At 41.3% G+C, this 16,972-nt stretch overlaps 1 protein-coding gene across 1 annotated transcript; it reads right to left on the bottom strand.

The window, feature by feature from the left end:
• Nucleotides 1–2,440: 2,440 nt before the first annotated feature.
• LOC137586386 (uncharacterized) lies at nucleotides 2,441–2,935 on the bottom strand. The gene has a single exon (XM_068302399.1). The coding sequence runs from the start codon at nucleotides 2,933–2,935 to the stop codon at nucleotides 2,441–2,443; it is 495 nt and encodes a 164-aa protein (XP_068158500.1).
• Nucleotides 2,936–16,972: the final 14,037 nt, after the last annotated feature.

Genomic DNA, 16,972 nt, shown 5'->3' with positions numbered 1-16,972 from the left:
AAATTAGAGGAACACCTCAAGGTGGTAGAGGAATGGCTAGCAACCTGGCGTATCCGGGTCAACGAGCAGAAATGCAAACATGTTACATTTACGCTTAACGAAAGAAACTGTCCAGCTCTAATGCTAAACAACGTACCAGTTCCTCAAGCCGAGGATGTCACTTACCTTGGCATCCACCTAGACAGAAGACTAACTTGGCGCAAGCACATCGAAGCAAAAAAGTCACAGCTTAAACTGAAAGCAAGTAGCCTACATTGGATCATCAATGCTCGGTCCCCTCTACGTCTGGAATATAAAGTCCTCCTATACAACACCTTACTGAAACCCATCTGGACTTACGGAGCCGTACTATGGGGGAAGGCAAGTACCAGCAATGTCGATATTATACAAAGAGCGCAGTCGAAAATTTTAAGATCAATCACGGGGGGCCCCGTGGTACATACGGAACGACAACATTCAAAATTATCTAAATATACCTAGCGTAAAATCTGAAATAGGTAGTCAACAACTAAAGTATTCTGCGAAACTGGATGCACACCCAAATGTTCTTGCCAATTCCCTTACGCGAACTAATAATAGAACTCGTCTTAAAAGAAATGACAGACCAACCCAATAACAAGTGATTCGGGCCGCCTGCAATATCCCCAGGATTTATCTTAAGTACTAGATTAAGAAGAATATCTCAAACTTGTTGTTAGGCTCTAATTTTAGAGTAGATTCAACAAATATATATTAAACGTTAAAAAAAAAAAAAAAAGTTTCAGTATTGAAGTATTTAATGTGCCCTCCATGGACGTATCAAAAATAAACGAGAAATAAAAAGGGGCCCCACAGGGGCGTAGTTTGGGATTACAGCAGAAGAAATGTGATTCGTCACACGGTGTCCTTATTTTGACCGGACGAAATGGACCGTTACTCGCCCGTGCATCTTGACCTCGATGCGGAATAGTCGGTCGTCTGCCTACATGAGGAAACGGTGGTTTCTGCGGGGTCCATCCTGACGTAGTACCGCCACCCGATCTCGGACTTCGGCGGGTACTCGTCTATCGGGGGTGTCGACGAGCCATTCCGGTGGTGTGAGGACCCAATTGGAAGCCGCGGGGGTGGCCTCCGGCACATAAACTGCCATAGATCGGCGCAAAGGACCTCACGACGTTGGTATTTGGCTGGCGTGGGTCGGCGGGGTAGCGGTGTCGTTGGCTGGAGCGAGCGGTGGTCGACAGCGGGGCCCAGAGAGATCCAGAGGCATCTCCTCGTCGACACGTGGACACTCACGGACCCTGACGGCTGGGGGACTTATCGGCTCATACGCGGGCCGCGGAGTGGTGTCCGGCATGGCTACTTCTATGACTGCCAGAGATAGACGTCTCTCCAGACACTCAAAAACGGGCCGCGGAGGGGTGTCCGTTGTGAGTGGAACTGGGTCTGCTCGGGCTTTGGAGAACTCATGTACGGGCCGCGGAGAGGTGTCCAAAACACGGTGGGACGGAGAATGGGACTTGGATCCCTGGTCATCGGCGGCTGGGACTCTGTAATCCTCTATTGGGACGGCGAGTACTTCATCAGGGTCCGGCCCGGGGTACGGCAGGACGAACATCTCCTCCCGGAAAACGCGCTCGGCCGGCCAGACGAGGGGCTCCGTTTGGGGGAAGCGGGGGTGTGACCATGTTTTGTCGATATTGTCCGAGAGCCATATCTGGGGGGCACACGGGCACCGGAACTGATCCAAAGAATGTAGCGGCGGCGGAGACGATCGTCTCTTCCTTTGCATGAATGGGGCCGGCAGACTTCGAGGGTCCGATATCTTGTGCCAAGGAGGGGAGGTTGACCACCGACAGGATCACGGCGCGCTCCGGTCGGGCAGAATCTGCAACTCGTTGAGCCTCGTCGGGTGGTTTTCGGTCGCCCTGGTGACCCTTGCTCCCTGATGGACGCTCCATTGGGATGTCTGTCGGGGCCAACTCTACGCGGCAAAGTCGGACAGGTTCTTCCGGTGCACTATCGCCTGTAGGAGGGACTGGCATGACAGGGCCAAGTTCTCTTTCCCATACGGCTATCATTTCTTCGACGATCCGGCTATATCTGCCGCGCGATCGGCGTCGTCTTCTCCTTGCTGTGACATACTGTGAAATATAAAGTGTGTTAAAACTACCCTGCCTTCTGAGTGTACTAACGGGGCTCTATGAGTGCGGTTTACAAAAATGCTATGATTAAAGCTAAGATACAATGGTTTTAGACAATTCTTGCCTAGCATCGGCGCGAAGAACCCCTCTTTAGAAGGGATGGGGACGTTGGGCAGGTGCACCCACCAACAAGTGGTCCCCCTTGAAAGATCTTTAATCAGTGGCCTCGTGCGGGCCGTGGGAACGCGGTGTCCCGAGGCCGACGTCGTCAGAAGGACCAAGTTCTGGTGGTTCGCCGTCGTCACTATTGAAGGCCTTTAAGTCAGCCAGACCGGCGGTACGTCGTTCACGCCTTGGGTTTCTTGTAGTCTAACGACGTTGCTGGAAAGAAACTTGATTATTTTATACGGGCCTTTATACTTAGGCGGCAGTTTGGCATTGAACCCTTCGATGGCATTAGACAGCACATGTTGCTTGAGCATGACCATGCTCCCGATGTTTGGACGCCAGTCGCGTCGCCTCAGGTCGTAGTATTTCTTTTGATTCTGGGTCGCGTTCAGTTGATTCTCATGTACGAGCTTGAAAATATCTTCCATTCGTCGGGTGCGCTCTTCAGGGCTTGGGGGTTCGTTACCGGCGACATCCGTTACTTGGTCATAAAGGGCGCCGGGCATACGGGGTTCCCGCCCTAATATGATGTAGTCTGGACTGAATCCGGTGGTGTCGTTGACGCTTGAGTTGATCGCTAGTGTTATTTCTGGAAGCCATTGATCCCACGTGTTTTGCCCATTCTCCAGGTATTGTGCAATCATGGTTTTAATTGTTCGATTTGCGCGCTCGGTAGGATTCTGCTGTGGAGAATAAGGGGCGGTATGCTGGAGTATAATTCCGGACGTTTTGCAGAAGTTTTTGAAAAGCTTGCTAGTGAACTGGGTACCGTTATCGCTCACGAGGGTACGATGATTGCCGAATCGGGCCCAGATCCTTTCCCCGAAATGCCTTCTCCAAAGCGGCTGCAGTGGCCTTACGAAGTGGTACCATCTCGACCCATTTACTATATAAATCCAAGAAAACTAGTAACATCGTATTACCTTGCTTAGAACGGGGCAAAGGCCCGATAAAGTCAGTACACACGGTATCGAACGACTCCGCGACTTGACGGGTGAGCATTTTGCCCGCCGGTTTCATTTGCGCCGGCTTAAACTGCGAGCAGACGAGGCAGCATCTAACGAAGCGCGCGACATCTCGGAAGAGGCCAGGCCAAAAGTATCTCTGGGTCACTCGCAAAGTGGTTTTCCTGATTCCCAAGTGGCCAGACGTCACCACATCATGACATTCCTTTAGTACTTGGTGTCGAAATTCTAAGGGTACGCATAGTTTCCAAGGTGTAGAATCGTAGTCATCGGGGTGGGAGTCTCGTCTGCAATAAATCTGGCCGTTTTCGAATATATATGTGGGACTGTTAGTGCAATCCCATTTCTGACACCAATTTGTGGGACTGTTAGTGCAATCCCATTTCTGACACCAATTTGTGGGACTGTTAGTGCAATCCCATTTCTGACACCAACTTGTGGGACTGTTAGTGCAATCCCACTTTTTCCTCCCGAATTTCTAGGCCGTTTTTTCTCACAATCAATCAGTTTTATTCAACATTATTTCTTTATACATTTATCACTTAATTACCACATAACTACACTCTTCTTATTCGAGCAGCCACGAGGAGCACAACCGGTCGACACAACTTGACGCCATAAAACTCTTTTCTCAATTGATATCGATGGTTTGTCATCGATATCGTTGATAAACTTTCAATTATGCACCTCTGAACTGGTTCAGTACAATCGACCGCTTCTCGTCTCTCGACCCATTCCCACATTCGGCCGGACTGACTTATCATTCGCCTCGAATGTTGAATCGTCTGATGAATTCACTTGACCACAGTTGAGGTTTTCCCAGGACCTTCGTGATCTCCTACCTTTTCTACGTCATAGCGTCCATGAGACTTAACTTGCACCACCCTATATGGTCCAAAATATTTAGCCTTAAGTTTTAATCCTGAACCATATTGCGTTCGCTTAATTGCTATCAAATCATCGATTTTATACTCAACTACCTTTTGCGTTTTTTGTTATAACTTTTACAATTCTCCTCTTGGATTCTCCCAATATTATGCTGAGCTTCCTCACGAACGTTAGTGCGTTCAATTTCTAGCTCTTCTATGGCTTCCTCTTCCAAAAGTTCTTGTAACTCAGGGAAACTATTAGTCCTCATCTCAACCCCGGTTAATAATTTAAATGGCGACACTTTTGTGCTTCTAGGAGGGGTACTATTGATTGCTTGCTGCACTCTTTCAAAGTACCTATACCACATAGTCGGTTTTTCATAACAAAGTTTTGTTAGCATAGGAATAATTATCTTATGGATACGTTCAACTTGACCATTTCCCCTAGGTACTCCGGTAGCTATCATTAAATCCTGAATGTTTTGCTCTTTACAATAATCTCCGAACTGGTGAGAAACAAATCCAAAAACTGATGCTTGACGCCTTAGTCTATCTACTACCGCTTCTGATGCCGTATTTTTTTGTTGGTTAGAGCCACACAAATTTCGAAAACGCGTCGACAACTACAAATAGATAGTTATAGCTCTTCGCTGTCGGATCCATAGGTCCTACATGATCAACATGATAAGTCCCTAAAGGTTTAACTTCTTTATTTATTGGAGCTAAGAAACCTTCTTTCTTGCCTGCTTTACCTTCCGAAACAATGCATTCGATACAATTTTTTACAATCTCAGAGGCCTTTTGGAACAACTTCGGTATGTAAAACTTTCTTTAACTTCCTCTTGAGTTCTTTTGGCCGAAAAATGACCCTTTCTATGTGCAATCTTAATTAATTCCTCTTCCATAAGTGATGGGACTACAATTAAATCCTTAATGGGATCCTTGTACAAAACACCGTTTTTTATAAAGAAATCTTCATAAGTCTGATGCTCTAAAACAGTTGTCACTGCCCTAATCCAATCATCACTAGCTTGAGCTATTTTAAGTCTGTGATGCATTGAATCCTCTAACATTAAACAGGACATACGACTTAGAGCATTTACATGCTTCATTTTACTGCCACTTCTATGTTCAATTTCATACTTGAGTTCTTGAAGAAATAAAGCCCAACGCGAAACTCTTACTGGAATGTCTCTTTTTTTCATTGTCATTGCAAAAGCATTGCATTATTTTGAATTCTATTCCTAGTAAATATACGCGCCACTTCTTCAACGCCTCCACTATTGCTAACACTTCCAATTCGTATGAGTGATATTTTTCTTCCGCAGGCTTGGTTTTCCAGCTGAGATAACAATATCCAGTACAAAGTGGATGGAATAACTGATCATCGCTATCTTTTAGTAGAAGAACTCCTCCGTAACCAAACATGGACGCATCAGTGTGTACTTCAGTTACTGCCTTTGGGTTATACAATCGTAAAACTGGTGCGCTAATCAAGGCTGCCTTTAGCTGTTCAAATGCGATTTGATGATCGTCACCGAACACAAACGTTGCATCTTTTCTTAACAAGTCTGACAGTGGTTTCGCTATCAATGCGTAAGACTCTATGAAACGACGAAAATATGAAGTTAGCCCAAGAAACCTTTGTACACTCTTGTAATTCTGTGGTTTTGGGTAATTTTTCACCGCCTGTGTTTTTGCTTTAGAAGGCCTTATAGAACCCTTTTCGACAATGTATCCCAAAAACTCTATACTTTCTTTTAAGAACTGTCACTTCTGCCATTTAATGCGCAAACCAAACTCAGATGCCCTATTTAACACACATTTCAGCTTGTAAATTCCTTCTTTAATATCCTTTGAAGGAATAATAAGATCATCCATATATGTTACGACTGTGCCATCTCTAATCAAATCAATAAATGTTGCAAAGATGTAGCGGGAAAACACATGAGGGGAATTCGAAATTCCAAATGGGACATACAAAAATTCGAACTGACCGCTATGTGTCACAAAAGCAGTATACTTCCTTGAGTTGGGCTCCACAGGAACATGAAAATATCCATTTTCAAGATCCAAGCTTGTAAACACTGTATTACCCTGCAATCTCTCAATTACATCATCTATAAGTGGCATTGGGAAATGTTCTCTTACAATCTTAGCATTCAAACGTCTATAATCACAGCAAAGTCTTTTTCCTCCATCCTTTTTTGGAACAAGAACTATAGCAGACGCATATTCTGATGTACTTGGTTGAATGATACCCTCGGCTAACCATTTTTCTACTGTTGAGTCTACGATACCTTTATCAACGAAAGATAAACGCCTTGGCCGTTCGTATACTGGGCATTCGTCACTTAATAATATTTTCATTTCGACTGGACTCTTCTTTGAAGACTGTGGTACATAACTGTGAATAAGCTGCTTGACTTCTTTGACGTCCGGTTTAGTTAAATGGCACAAATCTATTTCACTCTTTTCTTCTTCAGCTAATAAACACAAACTCTCAAATTCCTGTAACATACCCTTCGGAGTTTTCACTTCTTCATTGTGTACAGTTTCTTTCGCTTCTGTGTTTGGCATCACTTCTTCTTCTCTAGGCTTAAAAGTAGCATTTCCTTTTGTGATAACCAAATTAGCTAATTCTAAAATGTTGTTTCCAATCACTACTTCGTAGTCAATATCCTCTTTTCTATAAACGTGGAACGTTAAGGGCCATTGAAGACCATCAATAGTCACCTGCGCTTTAAAACTACCTATAGTATTTAGCTCACTTTTACACACTCCCAATAAACGCTAAAACCTATTAAACCATGAACGAATGGTTTAATTCTATACCATGAAGTTTTCCGATAATATCATCTCTTATTAAACATAGATCACATCCTGTATCTATGAGTGCAGACAGCTCAACGTTTCCACATGATATTGTTTTGAAAATAGCTTTTCCTTTTACATTGATTTCTTTTGACATTGTACTAGCCCTACTGTATTCCTTTTATACTAATTTACGTGTCGGGCATACTGATGCTTTATGCCCTATCTGATCGCATTTAAAGCACTTAATCTTCGGACACTCACTCATCAAATGAGATACTTCGCCATACTTATAGCATTTTCTCGGTTGTTTAGATATTTCCGCTTTTTTATCATCCTTCTCATTATGATTTCTATTTCTATTTACCACTTGAGGGTGACCAAAGTAAACCTTTTCGTAAATTGTAATCTGTTCCTTCAGCTTAATGACTGTCTTTGCTGATACAAGTTACTTTTGTTAGCTTTTGAATCAGGTATTCCTTCTATGAAATATTCTATAAGACTAGCTTCATCTAAATTTATGGAACTGCCTATTTCCCTCAGACTATAAAGGTACTCACGAAAATCTTCATTTGGGCGTTTACGTCTATTTCGCAACAATTTATGTACTTCAATTGCTGATACTTCTGCGCCGAACTCGCTTAACAAAATTCTTTTTAATGATATCCAATCAGTCACTCCACGCTCACTACGCACAAAAACTTTTGCTGCACCTTTTTAATAATTGCTTCGCATAGATAAATTTCTGTAAAGAGTTCCATTGAACTGCTTCTGCATTATCTTCAAAATCCCGTAACCAATTTTCTATAGACGGTTGACCTGACCCATTGAACGAAGAAAGAGAATCCTCAATGTCGCGCAAAGTAAAATTATTTCTATCTACAGTTGGTGCCGTAGACTGAAATGATCCCGCATCATCACTTTCGGATTCAACCTCGACTTCGTCAGCCACCAAACCGAAATGTTCGAGAAGACGATCTTGCAACGATTGCTTTCTACCAGTTATTGCCAAATTCAAACTGGCTAACTTTGCTTTTAATTTTCTCTTCTTTTAGCAATTTCAAAATATAATTATTTCTCTTTTAACATTTACTTTTCTTTTAATTCCAAATTTATTTACTTCACTTTTGAATTCCAAATTTATATACTTTACTTTTGAATCAACATTAATTTACTTTACTTTTTATTCAAGCCAATCTTTAAATTATTATTTATAATTTTGACATAAATTTATATTTATTTAATTTAATGATTGCATCAACTCAATTTAAATTATAACATTTTTTCGTTCTGTAAACATACTGTTAATTAACATAAACATCTGGCTCACCACTATGTTGCCTTCTCGCTCGCTCGTGTTGACTCACCAACGCCGTTTATTCGCGCCAATTCTGCTGATATGCCGATCTTTCACGAATGCTCTCACTAACGCTGTCTCGCTCGTGATACCATCTCAGTGAATAGTTCCCACGACGATACTCCAACACATTTACCAAAATTACGCTATATCAGCCTCATTGCCACGTAAATTTGTGCAAAATTCCAACGATCGTCAATCTCTTAGCGTTTTTAGCCTCTTTCCCACGCAAACTTCAGGGTTCTGTACTGTTCGCACCTCCATACTTTTCACTCTCACTTCAACTTGGACGTTTCGCAGTCTCTCTCTAACATACAAGCATTCATCAATTGTGGTGGTTTTTTAATGAATTTTTCGCTTCGAACGATTTGTTTTAATTATTAGTGTTCTTTATTTAACAACATCTTTTAACTGCACGTAAGTTCGATGCACTATGTAAATGTACATATCTCACTTCTGACACCAATTTGTGGGACTGTTAGTGCAATCCCATTTCTGACACCAATTTGTGGGACTGTTAGTGCAATCCCATTTCTGACACCAACTTGTGGGACTGTTAGTGCAATCCCACTTTTTCCTCCCGAATTTCTAGGCCGTTTTTTCTCACAATCAATCAGTTTTATTCAACATTATTTCTTTATACATTTATCACTTAATTACCACATAACTACACTCTTCTTATTCGAGCAGCCACGAGGAGCACAACCGGTCGACACAACTTGACGCCATAAAACTCTTTTTCTCAATTGATATCGATGGTTTGTCATCGATATCGTTGATAAACTTTGAATTATGCACCTCTGAACTGGTTCAGTACAATCGACCGCTTCTCGTCTCTCGACCCATTCCCACATATAGTCTGAGAAATCCGCAGGGTGCTCCGTGACGTGGGTACGAACCGACGATACCAAGAGGCGATGCCGAGACATCGTCGTAACTCCTTGACATTGGTTGGGGGCTGAAGGTTGCGGATAGCTGCTACCTTTTCGGGGTCGGTATGGATACCATCCTCACTGACGACATGACCTAGAAATTGGATCCGCTTCTTGAAGAAACGACATTTGTCTCGGTTGATCCTTAAATTTGCTTCTCGTAGACGTCGGAAGACTTCAAGCAAGTGTGAGAGATGTTCCTCGAGCGTCTTTCCGATTACGATAATATCGTCTAGGTACGCGAAGGCATGTGGTTGCATTTCGGGTCCAATCACACTATCCAAAGCCCTCTTGAACGTGGCGGATGCGGAATGTAAGCCGAAGGGCATGACTTTCCAATGGAATAACCCGCGTCCGGGCACTGTGAAGGCTGTACACTCTCTACTTTTGACCTCTAAGGGTATTTTCCAAAATCCGCTCTATAAATCTAGAGTAGAAATGTACTTCGCGTTCCTCAATTTCTCTAGGATATGGTGTATATGAGGCAAAGGGTATGCATCACGTACTGACTGAGAGTTCAGCTGTCGAAAGTCTATACACATGCGAGTGTCACCGGTTTTCTTACCTACCAACACGATTGGTGCGCTGTGAGGGCTTTTGGATGGTTCAATACGGTCCTCCTTCAGCAGTGCGTCTACGGTTTCATTGATAATTTGTTGTTGGGCCGGATTACGGGGATAATACCTCTGCTTCATGGGTCGGTCGTGCTTCAATACAATGACATGTTGTGCTATTTGGGTAACGCCGTTGAGCCCGTAGAACTTAGTGATTTCCACGTCAAGAACCGCTTGAAGTTCCGGCTCTAGTGTCTCCTGTTCCATACTGGATGATTGCTCTGGCTTTAATTCCTCGTCACGGGTCTCAGCTTCTACTGAGGCTAATCGGGCGTCCTCGCTGCCTTGCTCCAACCGAATTGTCTCATAATTTACCACCAACTTGGTTAGGTCGGGTAACGTTTGGAAATCATTTCGTCGGGTATACAGCTTGTAGTCTGGTAAAAGATTTTCGTAACTCCGGTCGAGTTCTTGTAACGTCGAGTAATGCGCTCTCTTCATCATCAAACGAAGGTCAACTAGATACTCCTTATATGGTTCCTGATGGCGTTGCTTTCGAGCGCGTATACTATCCTCTAGTTTCTCAAAATAGCGTGGGGGTAAAAAAAACTCTAAGAATTCGGACTTGAAGTCGACCCATGTCATCTCCAGATAGCCGCTGGTTTGCCACTATTTGCTCTATGAAATAGATAGGGTCAGTAGATCCGCTAAAGGCAATTCCCCATTTAGTTATACGTTCCACGATCAAGGCATACCTCCCAGTAGTACGGCCTACCATAGATTCATGGACTCGACTCCGCTCACTGGGCTCGATGTTAAGCTTTGAGCCAGCCATGCCGAAAGGTGTCGGAGAACCGGAACGAGAACCAGAATGCGATTCCGAACGATAGTTGGGGTCTTGTGGCACCGGTAGTTGAGAAATGATTCCTTCGGGGGTAGGCAACGGTGCTCTGGACTGCGGCTTTACATCTAATTTCTTGTCCCCGGCACTAAATTGGGCTTCGATTTCTGCGAGTCGACTCAATACCTCAGGATGATGATCCTCCCTTGAGGCGAACTCACGGAACCGATTTCTTAGTTCTTCCACTATTCCACCGGTATCTAATCCGAATTCGTCACAAAGGACTTCCAATTCGGCTTTGCGACGATGATTTATCCAATGAACGCCCATTGCTAGTATGTTATTAAGGCTCGGAGTCGTAGTATAACTGATAACCCGCTTAAGGATCTCGGAGTTTGCGCAGTAGGTTACGCGATACTGATTGAGGATGGCTACGGTAAACCGATAGACTATGATGTGGACATGCAATTCGACCAATGCGTATATACATATATATTTTATTTATTTTTTAATAAATTCTGCAAGGGAGGGGTCAGAAAATATAAAAAATGTATATATGTTTGTTCAAAGAAGAGTAAGAGACGGTGACGCGTAAAGGAGAATTATCGCCGCCGGAGAACTTTCGAGGTGGTTTAAATCTTCTGAACAAAATCTTTGCAATGGCTCAAATGTATATAAGAAAGATCTTGCCTGTTGGTAGAATTCGATCCAGTTTGTTTATTTGAAATAGGTAAATCCTTAAACGTAGAATATAGTTATTGGGGACGTGATTGATTCTCCCTCGATGTTGTCCAAAAAAATAAAAGTTTACTCCGATTACTGTCTAGAATATCCTTGAGAAAATAGTGGTCCTTTGCATTAATCTCCGTTGGGTCCTTGAAGCTTAGTTCAGCTTAGCGATGAATGTCCTTGTCCTATGTCCTTGTTGATCCTTGTCCGGGTGCCGATCCTTGTCCTTGTATTGGTGAGTAGTCCTGATAATGATCCTTGCCCAGTTAATATCCTTCCGGATTGAAGCAATTTTTTTCGATGTTTCCTTGTTGAGTTCCAAACACTGACTGGCTTTGCCAGTGCATAGGCTTGGTTTTAAATAGTCCCTTGTGCGTCACTCTTCTGTCTCTTTCCCTCTGCTGCTGTGACTTCTGCTGCTGTTTTGGGTGAGAGTGGTGGATTTTTAGGTTACCCATGCCCAGGTCCCGTTCGACTCGTAATGCGGTAGGTTACAACCTCACTAATGGCTCTCTGAGAGAGACTCCTAGACTCGTTCTGTCTGCTTCTGGTAACTTTAGCTATTTTTCTCTTCTGTTGTAAAAAAAAACAATTTTTTATTTTTTTATTTTATTTTAATAAGACTAATTTTTATATGCGACTCTGTCGATGGCTCCGTTGATGACCCTATCGTTAGCTCTGTCGGTAGCTCAGTTGACTTCATTAATAATTTCCTCCGAACTATGCTGTTGAAGATGCTATTAATCCTGTCGAGAACTCTGTTGGTGACTCTGCTGATAATTCTGTCGAAAACCCTGCCCGAGACTCTGCCCATAGCAGGGCATGAATGTGTACGTGTCGTATGTAAATATAAAAAAAAAAAAAAAAAATGTAGCTTTTGTTCCACTGTTCTCAACGAAACAACAACAAAAAAACAATCATGCAAGTCCGCATAAAAGAAATGGTTTTCTTTTGCTCATGTGTGTGTTAGGCGATATACCTGTGCACACCCTTCCATACGAATTGTGTCAATGCCTATGAGTCGCCTCTTCACGCATATGTACGTCACGAGTGAACCAGAAATTTTTATGCCTTGAAAGAAGTGTGTGACGTAATTGACACACCCCGACACTTTCAGGCCAATCTCTGCGATTCGTGTCGTGAGCGAAAAAATACAAGAGAGTCAGCGACACTCATACACACTCACACGATCGAATGTAGCATCACACGTGTGAGAGCCAATGCACACGAACATAACATTTTTTTTTTTCACACTCGCATTTTGAAAACTCTTTTTCTTTCCGCACGATAAAAAAAACTCACTCGAAACTCTACGCACGACTATACTTGCAAATCAGTGTGAATGAAGGAAAGACAAAAAAAAAAAACGGTTGAATCAAAGCTATGTGTAAGAGTGAGAGAGAAATGGCGCCCCGAATCAAACGGTGAATTGTCTGCTCTTACTCTTACTGGCCACTCGCGTGTCCCTGTCTCTTTCTCGCATGTAACTGTTGCTTGCGAAGAAAACTAAAAGCACGTGGCACATCGGCAACGTATATGCGACTTTTAAATGCCCTAACCACAAATATACACATATATGTATATATATATAAAAAAAAATAATTTTTGCCTCTATGTATTTTGCCATCTGTATTGACTTCGATATATATGTATATATATATTAATGAATAGACATACATACATATAAAATTTTCACCCTTGCGTGGACTCATATGTGTATATACAGTATGTCCATTAATTGTTTGCAAAATGAAAAAAGGCACACAAATTCAAGTTATAGATGGAAAATATAGGAAAAGGCATAATTTGGGGGGTTTTTTTTATTAATTATTATTTATCCGTAATTCAACTGTAGGTAAGACAAAAAAAACAAAACAAAAATTTCAAGAAAAATGTAAAAGAAATGAAAAAAACAAAGAAACGGCATTTTCGGCTCTGTCTATTAATTCTTTGCAAAATGCAAACACCGATTGAAAGAAGACGAAAGATAAAGTAACGGGACATCAAATATGAAAACTTTGCGTCGCGTGGTTTTCTTACGTCTTCTTTACACTCATTCTTTCCAAAATTTTGTTGAGTTCGGTGCACTTTATTGTCCAAATCAAATTTTCGCAATGCCTGGTAAAAGAACCGATAACAATTTGATACAATTGGTTTATTTCCATTATAACAAAGGAAAGACAGCAAAAGAGTTGGCTAAAATGTTCCAAGTCAAACTGAGAACAGTTTATAATATTATAAAACGTGCGGAACAGGAGAATAGACTGGATCTGCAGACCTCCACAGGCAGGCCAAAAAAAACTTTCTCGACGGGATTGTTCAAAAATCCTGAAAACGATTGAAAACAAACCGCAAACAAGCCTCAGAGAATTGGTGGATGACATTAAAATGAATCTCAACAAATCCGTGTGCCCTGAGACTGTTCGAAAAGTGCTAAATATCCACAAATATTCGTCGCACGTAGCAAGGAAGAAGCCGTTGCTTTCAGCTGTTAATATTGAGAAACGTTTAAGCTTCGGAGTATCAAATGTTAACAAGCCTCTGGAGTATTGGAACGATGTCATCTTTTGTGATGAGACCAAGATCATGCTCTACTACAATGAAGGCCCTGGAAAGGTTTGGCGAAAACCGAATACAGCCCTCCAGGCAAAGAATATCGTGCCTACGGTAAAATTTGGCAAGCTTTCAGTCATGGTTTGGGGTTGTATTTCGTCGAAAGGTGTTGGCGAGCTTCGGATATTCAACGATATTATGACCAAGGAGTTTTATTTGGACATATTGAAAAATGAACTGACAAAAAGTGCACAGAATTTTGGCTTCCTTGACCCACAAAACCCCAGCAAACTCAAATACAAATTATACCAGGACAACGATCCGAAACATAAGTCGTTCCTGTGTCGCAGTTGGGTCCTTTACAATTGTAGCAAAGTGATTGACACGCCCCCCCAGAGTCCGGATCTCAATCCTATAGAGAATTTGTGGGCCTTGCTCAAGAAAAAGGTAGCCAAACGATGCCCCATTTCAAAAGGCGATTTGATTCGATGCATAAATGAGGAGTGGGTTAAAATACCGGAATACTACGACATGAATGGCCTTATATGCTCGATGTCGCGACGTCTCAAAGGAGTGGTAGATGCTAAAGGAGGGCATACGAAATATTAGCCAAATATTAGCTTAATCTTTGAGAGAAATTTCTTTTTTTATGTAATGTTTGCATTTTGCAAACAATTAATAGACACATTTTTTTTTGCTGTTTTTTTTTGTTTCTATGAATTGTTTATGTTTTTGTTTCTTTTTTGACTTTTTTTGTTTACTATTTACTTCAGAATAGACTGAAAAAAATATTGTAAAGGACTAAACATGAAAATAAGTGCCTTTTATAATAAATAATTAAGTTAAAGTTTAATTTGCGTGCCTTTTTTCATTTTGCAAACAATTAATGGACATACTGTAGATATATATATCTACGAATGTGCATACATTTATATATATATAATTTAACATTTCCCCCATAATACTCGTCAAGGTCCCTGCTCGGGCGCCATCTGTAAGGAAGCTCTGGCTGGGGTACAATTCTCAGTCCCAGAGTCCAGTCTACAGAACATTTATTTGATCTGGAGACCTTGACGAGTATTAGGATAAGGGATCGAGACCACCTGAAGGGGGAAAGGGAAGGGAAAGGAGTAGAAGAAGAGTCCAAGAGGAGTAGCAACGACTGATCTCGTCTGCCAAGCGAAGCACGCTTGGCCGAGATCCGTTGCCTCTTGAACTGGGAAAAGGAAGCGTGAAAGGAAATGTTAGTGGGGTTATTAGACAGGGATGGTGAAGAGGAACTGCAACGACTGATCTCGTCTGAGTGACTGAGCCTAGGGACCAGCGACTGACTTCGACTGCAGGAGAATAACTCATCCTGTCGAAGTCCGCTGATCCTTTGGCTCCACTCAAATAGTTAAGTGGGCAAGGAAAAGGGAAGGGAAAGGGTATACGAAAGTTCAGTATGATTCGTCACAAATTTTTAAAATTTTTTTACAAAGTTATTCAAAAAAATTAATTGCGACACCGAATGATTGATAGCACTTATATCTTTTAATAATTTTAATTTAATTAATTCAAAATTTCATGATCATTAGTAAGTGTAGTTTGTATGTGTGATAAAGGCAAATAAAATTTAGAATGCATAAGACAAATAAAAGAAAACAATAATAGCGAGTGAGCAGCATAACATAGGTATATGTGGTCGTCAAACCTTTTTTCTCTTTTGCACTTTACTGTTAATCACCATATGTTATGCGCTCTTGCGGTAAAAAAGGTAAAAGAGATAAAAAGAATACACTTACATTTTGGAAAGTCCACCGATGAAGGCCTTCAGCAGCTGGATCGTGTGTCTGTTTTTTGATGTTTTTAAATATATATTTTATGGTTTTGTTTTAATGAATTATACGATTCAATTAGTGTTTTAAATGCTTAATACCGACACACAAACTCACAATAAAAAAATTGACTCTAACATAGGTGCGCTGAGAAAGGGTATCTTCCTATCCGTTATAGAATTGACACTTTTAATTTCAATAAAAATTTTCGTTTCTTTTGCAATTACAATTTTTTTTTTTGTTTACAACCCCGACAACTAAAATTAATAATTTTTTTTTTTGCTAATAATTTTTGTAACTGATTATGTTCATTTACAAACAAAAATTTTCTGTATGACCACTTTATAATTTTCTCTCCTTTTCTCCTTCTGTAGAGTTTGGTTGAATTGTCGTCTTGGCCATGTGGTGTTGGTGATAGACCTATCACGACTTATGCCAAAATTTACGTAAATTTTTCCTAGATCGAATAATGCGATGTTAGATAAATGTCAAAAAAAAATTTCTAGTCGACATACCTTGTGAAATGAATATAATGACCTATGAATAACCTATGGTTATAGGGTTCACCACGAGGTCTTTAGGTTAGGCTTACGCCTCCTATGCCTCTAGGTCGAGATTTGGTATCCAAAAAATTTAATTATTACAGCTGCCTTTTACTTTTTGGATCATCGGATAACTAGTATTTAAATTTACATGCAACCATTACAGCCTCCGAAATTTAGAAAAAACCGATTTCCTTCTGTAGTTTTTGATTTCGCATTCAAATTCGCCAGACTAAATTACCTTAACTATTTCTACCAAACTACCAAATCGGACAAGAAACATGCAAAATATGAGTATGAACCTATTTTACTACGCGGTGCATAAGGTCAGGATTGGCCGTTGGCTATTGGCGGCGCTAAAGTGCTCGTGTGTTTGTAGAGTGAGCGAGATAGCACATAGTAGTAGTAGACATACATCTGGTTTTCGAAATTTTAAATATTTGTTTCACCTGGTGAAACCCAAGTTGGCGAGTCGACTTACTTCATTATATATACCGATGTAGATCGACTCTGCTCAACGCTGATACGTGCATACACACAAGCGAAGCTCTATATAAACCATATGTGTATGCGTGCCGTGCTTTGCGAACTTGTCTTTTCTTTATTACTAGAATTGCTTTACTTTCAGTTCTCCTAATAGTGTTATGGTTTACTAATCCTAATAATCCTTTCAGTTTATGTCGAAAAGAAATGTTACTGCGACCAGCA

The sequence above is a fragment of the Drosophila tropicalis genome, unplaced genomic scaffold (assembly GCF_018151085.1).
Source record: "Drosophila tropicalis isolate 14030-0801.00 unplaced genomic scaffold, ASM1815108v1 contig_992, whole genome shotgun sequence".
Lineage (NCBI taxonomy): Eukaryota > Metazoa > Arthropoda > Insecta > Diptera > Drosophilidae > Drosophila > Drosophila tropicalis.
The sequence above is the reverse complement of the archived record's forward strand: the minus strand, read 5'-3'. Positions and strand labels throughout refer to the sequence as shown.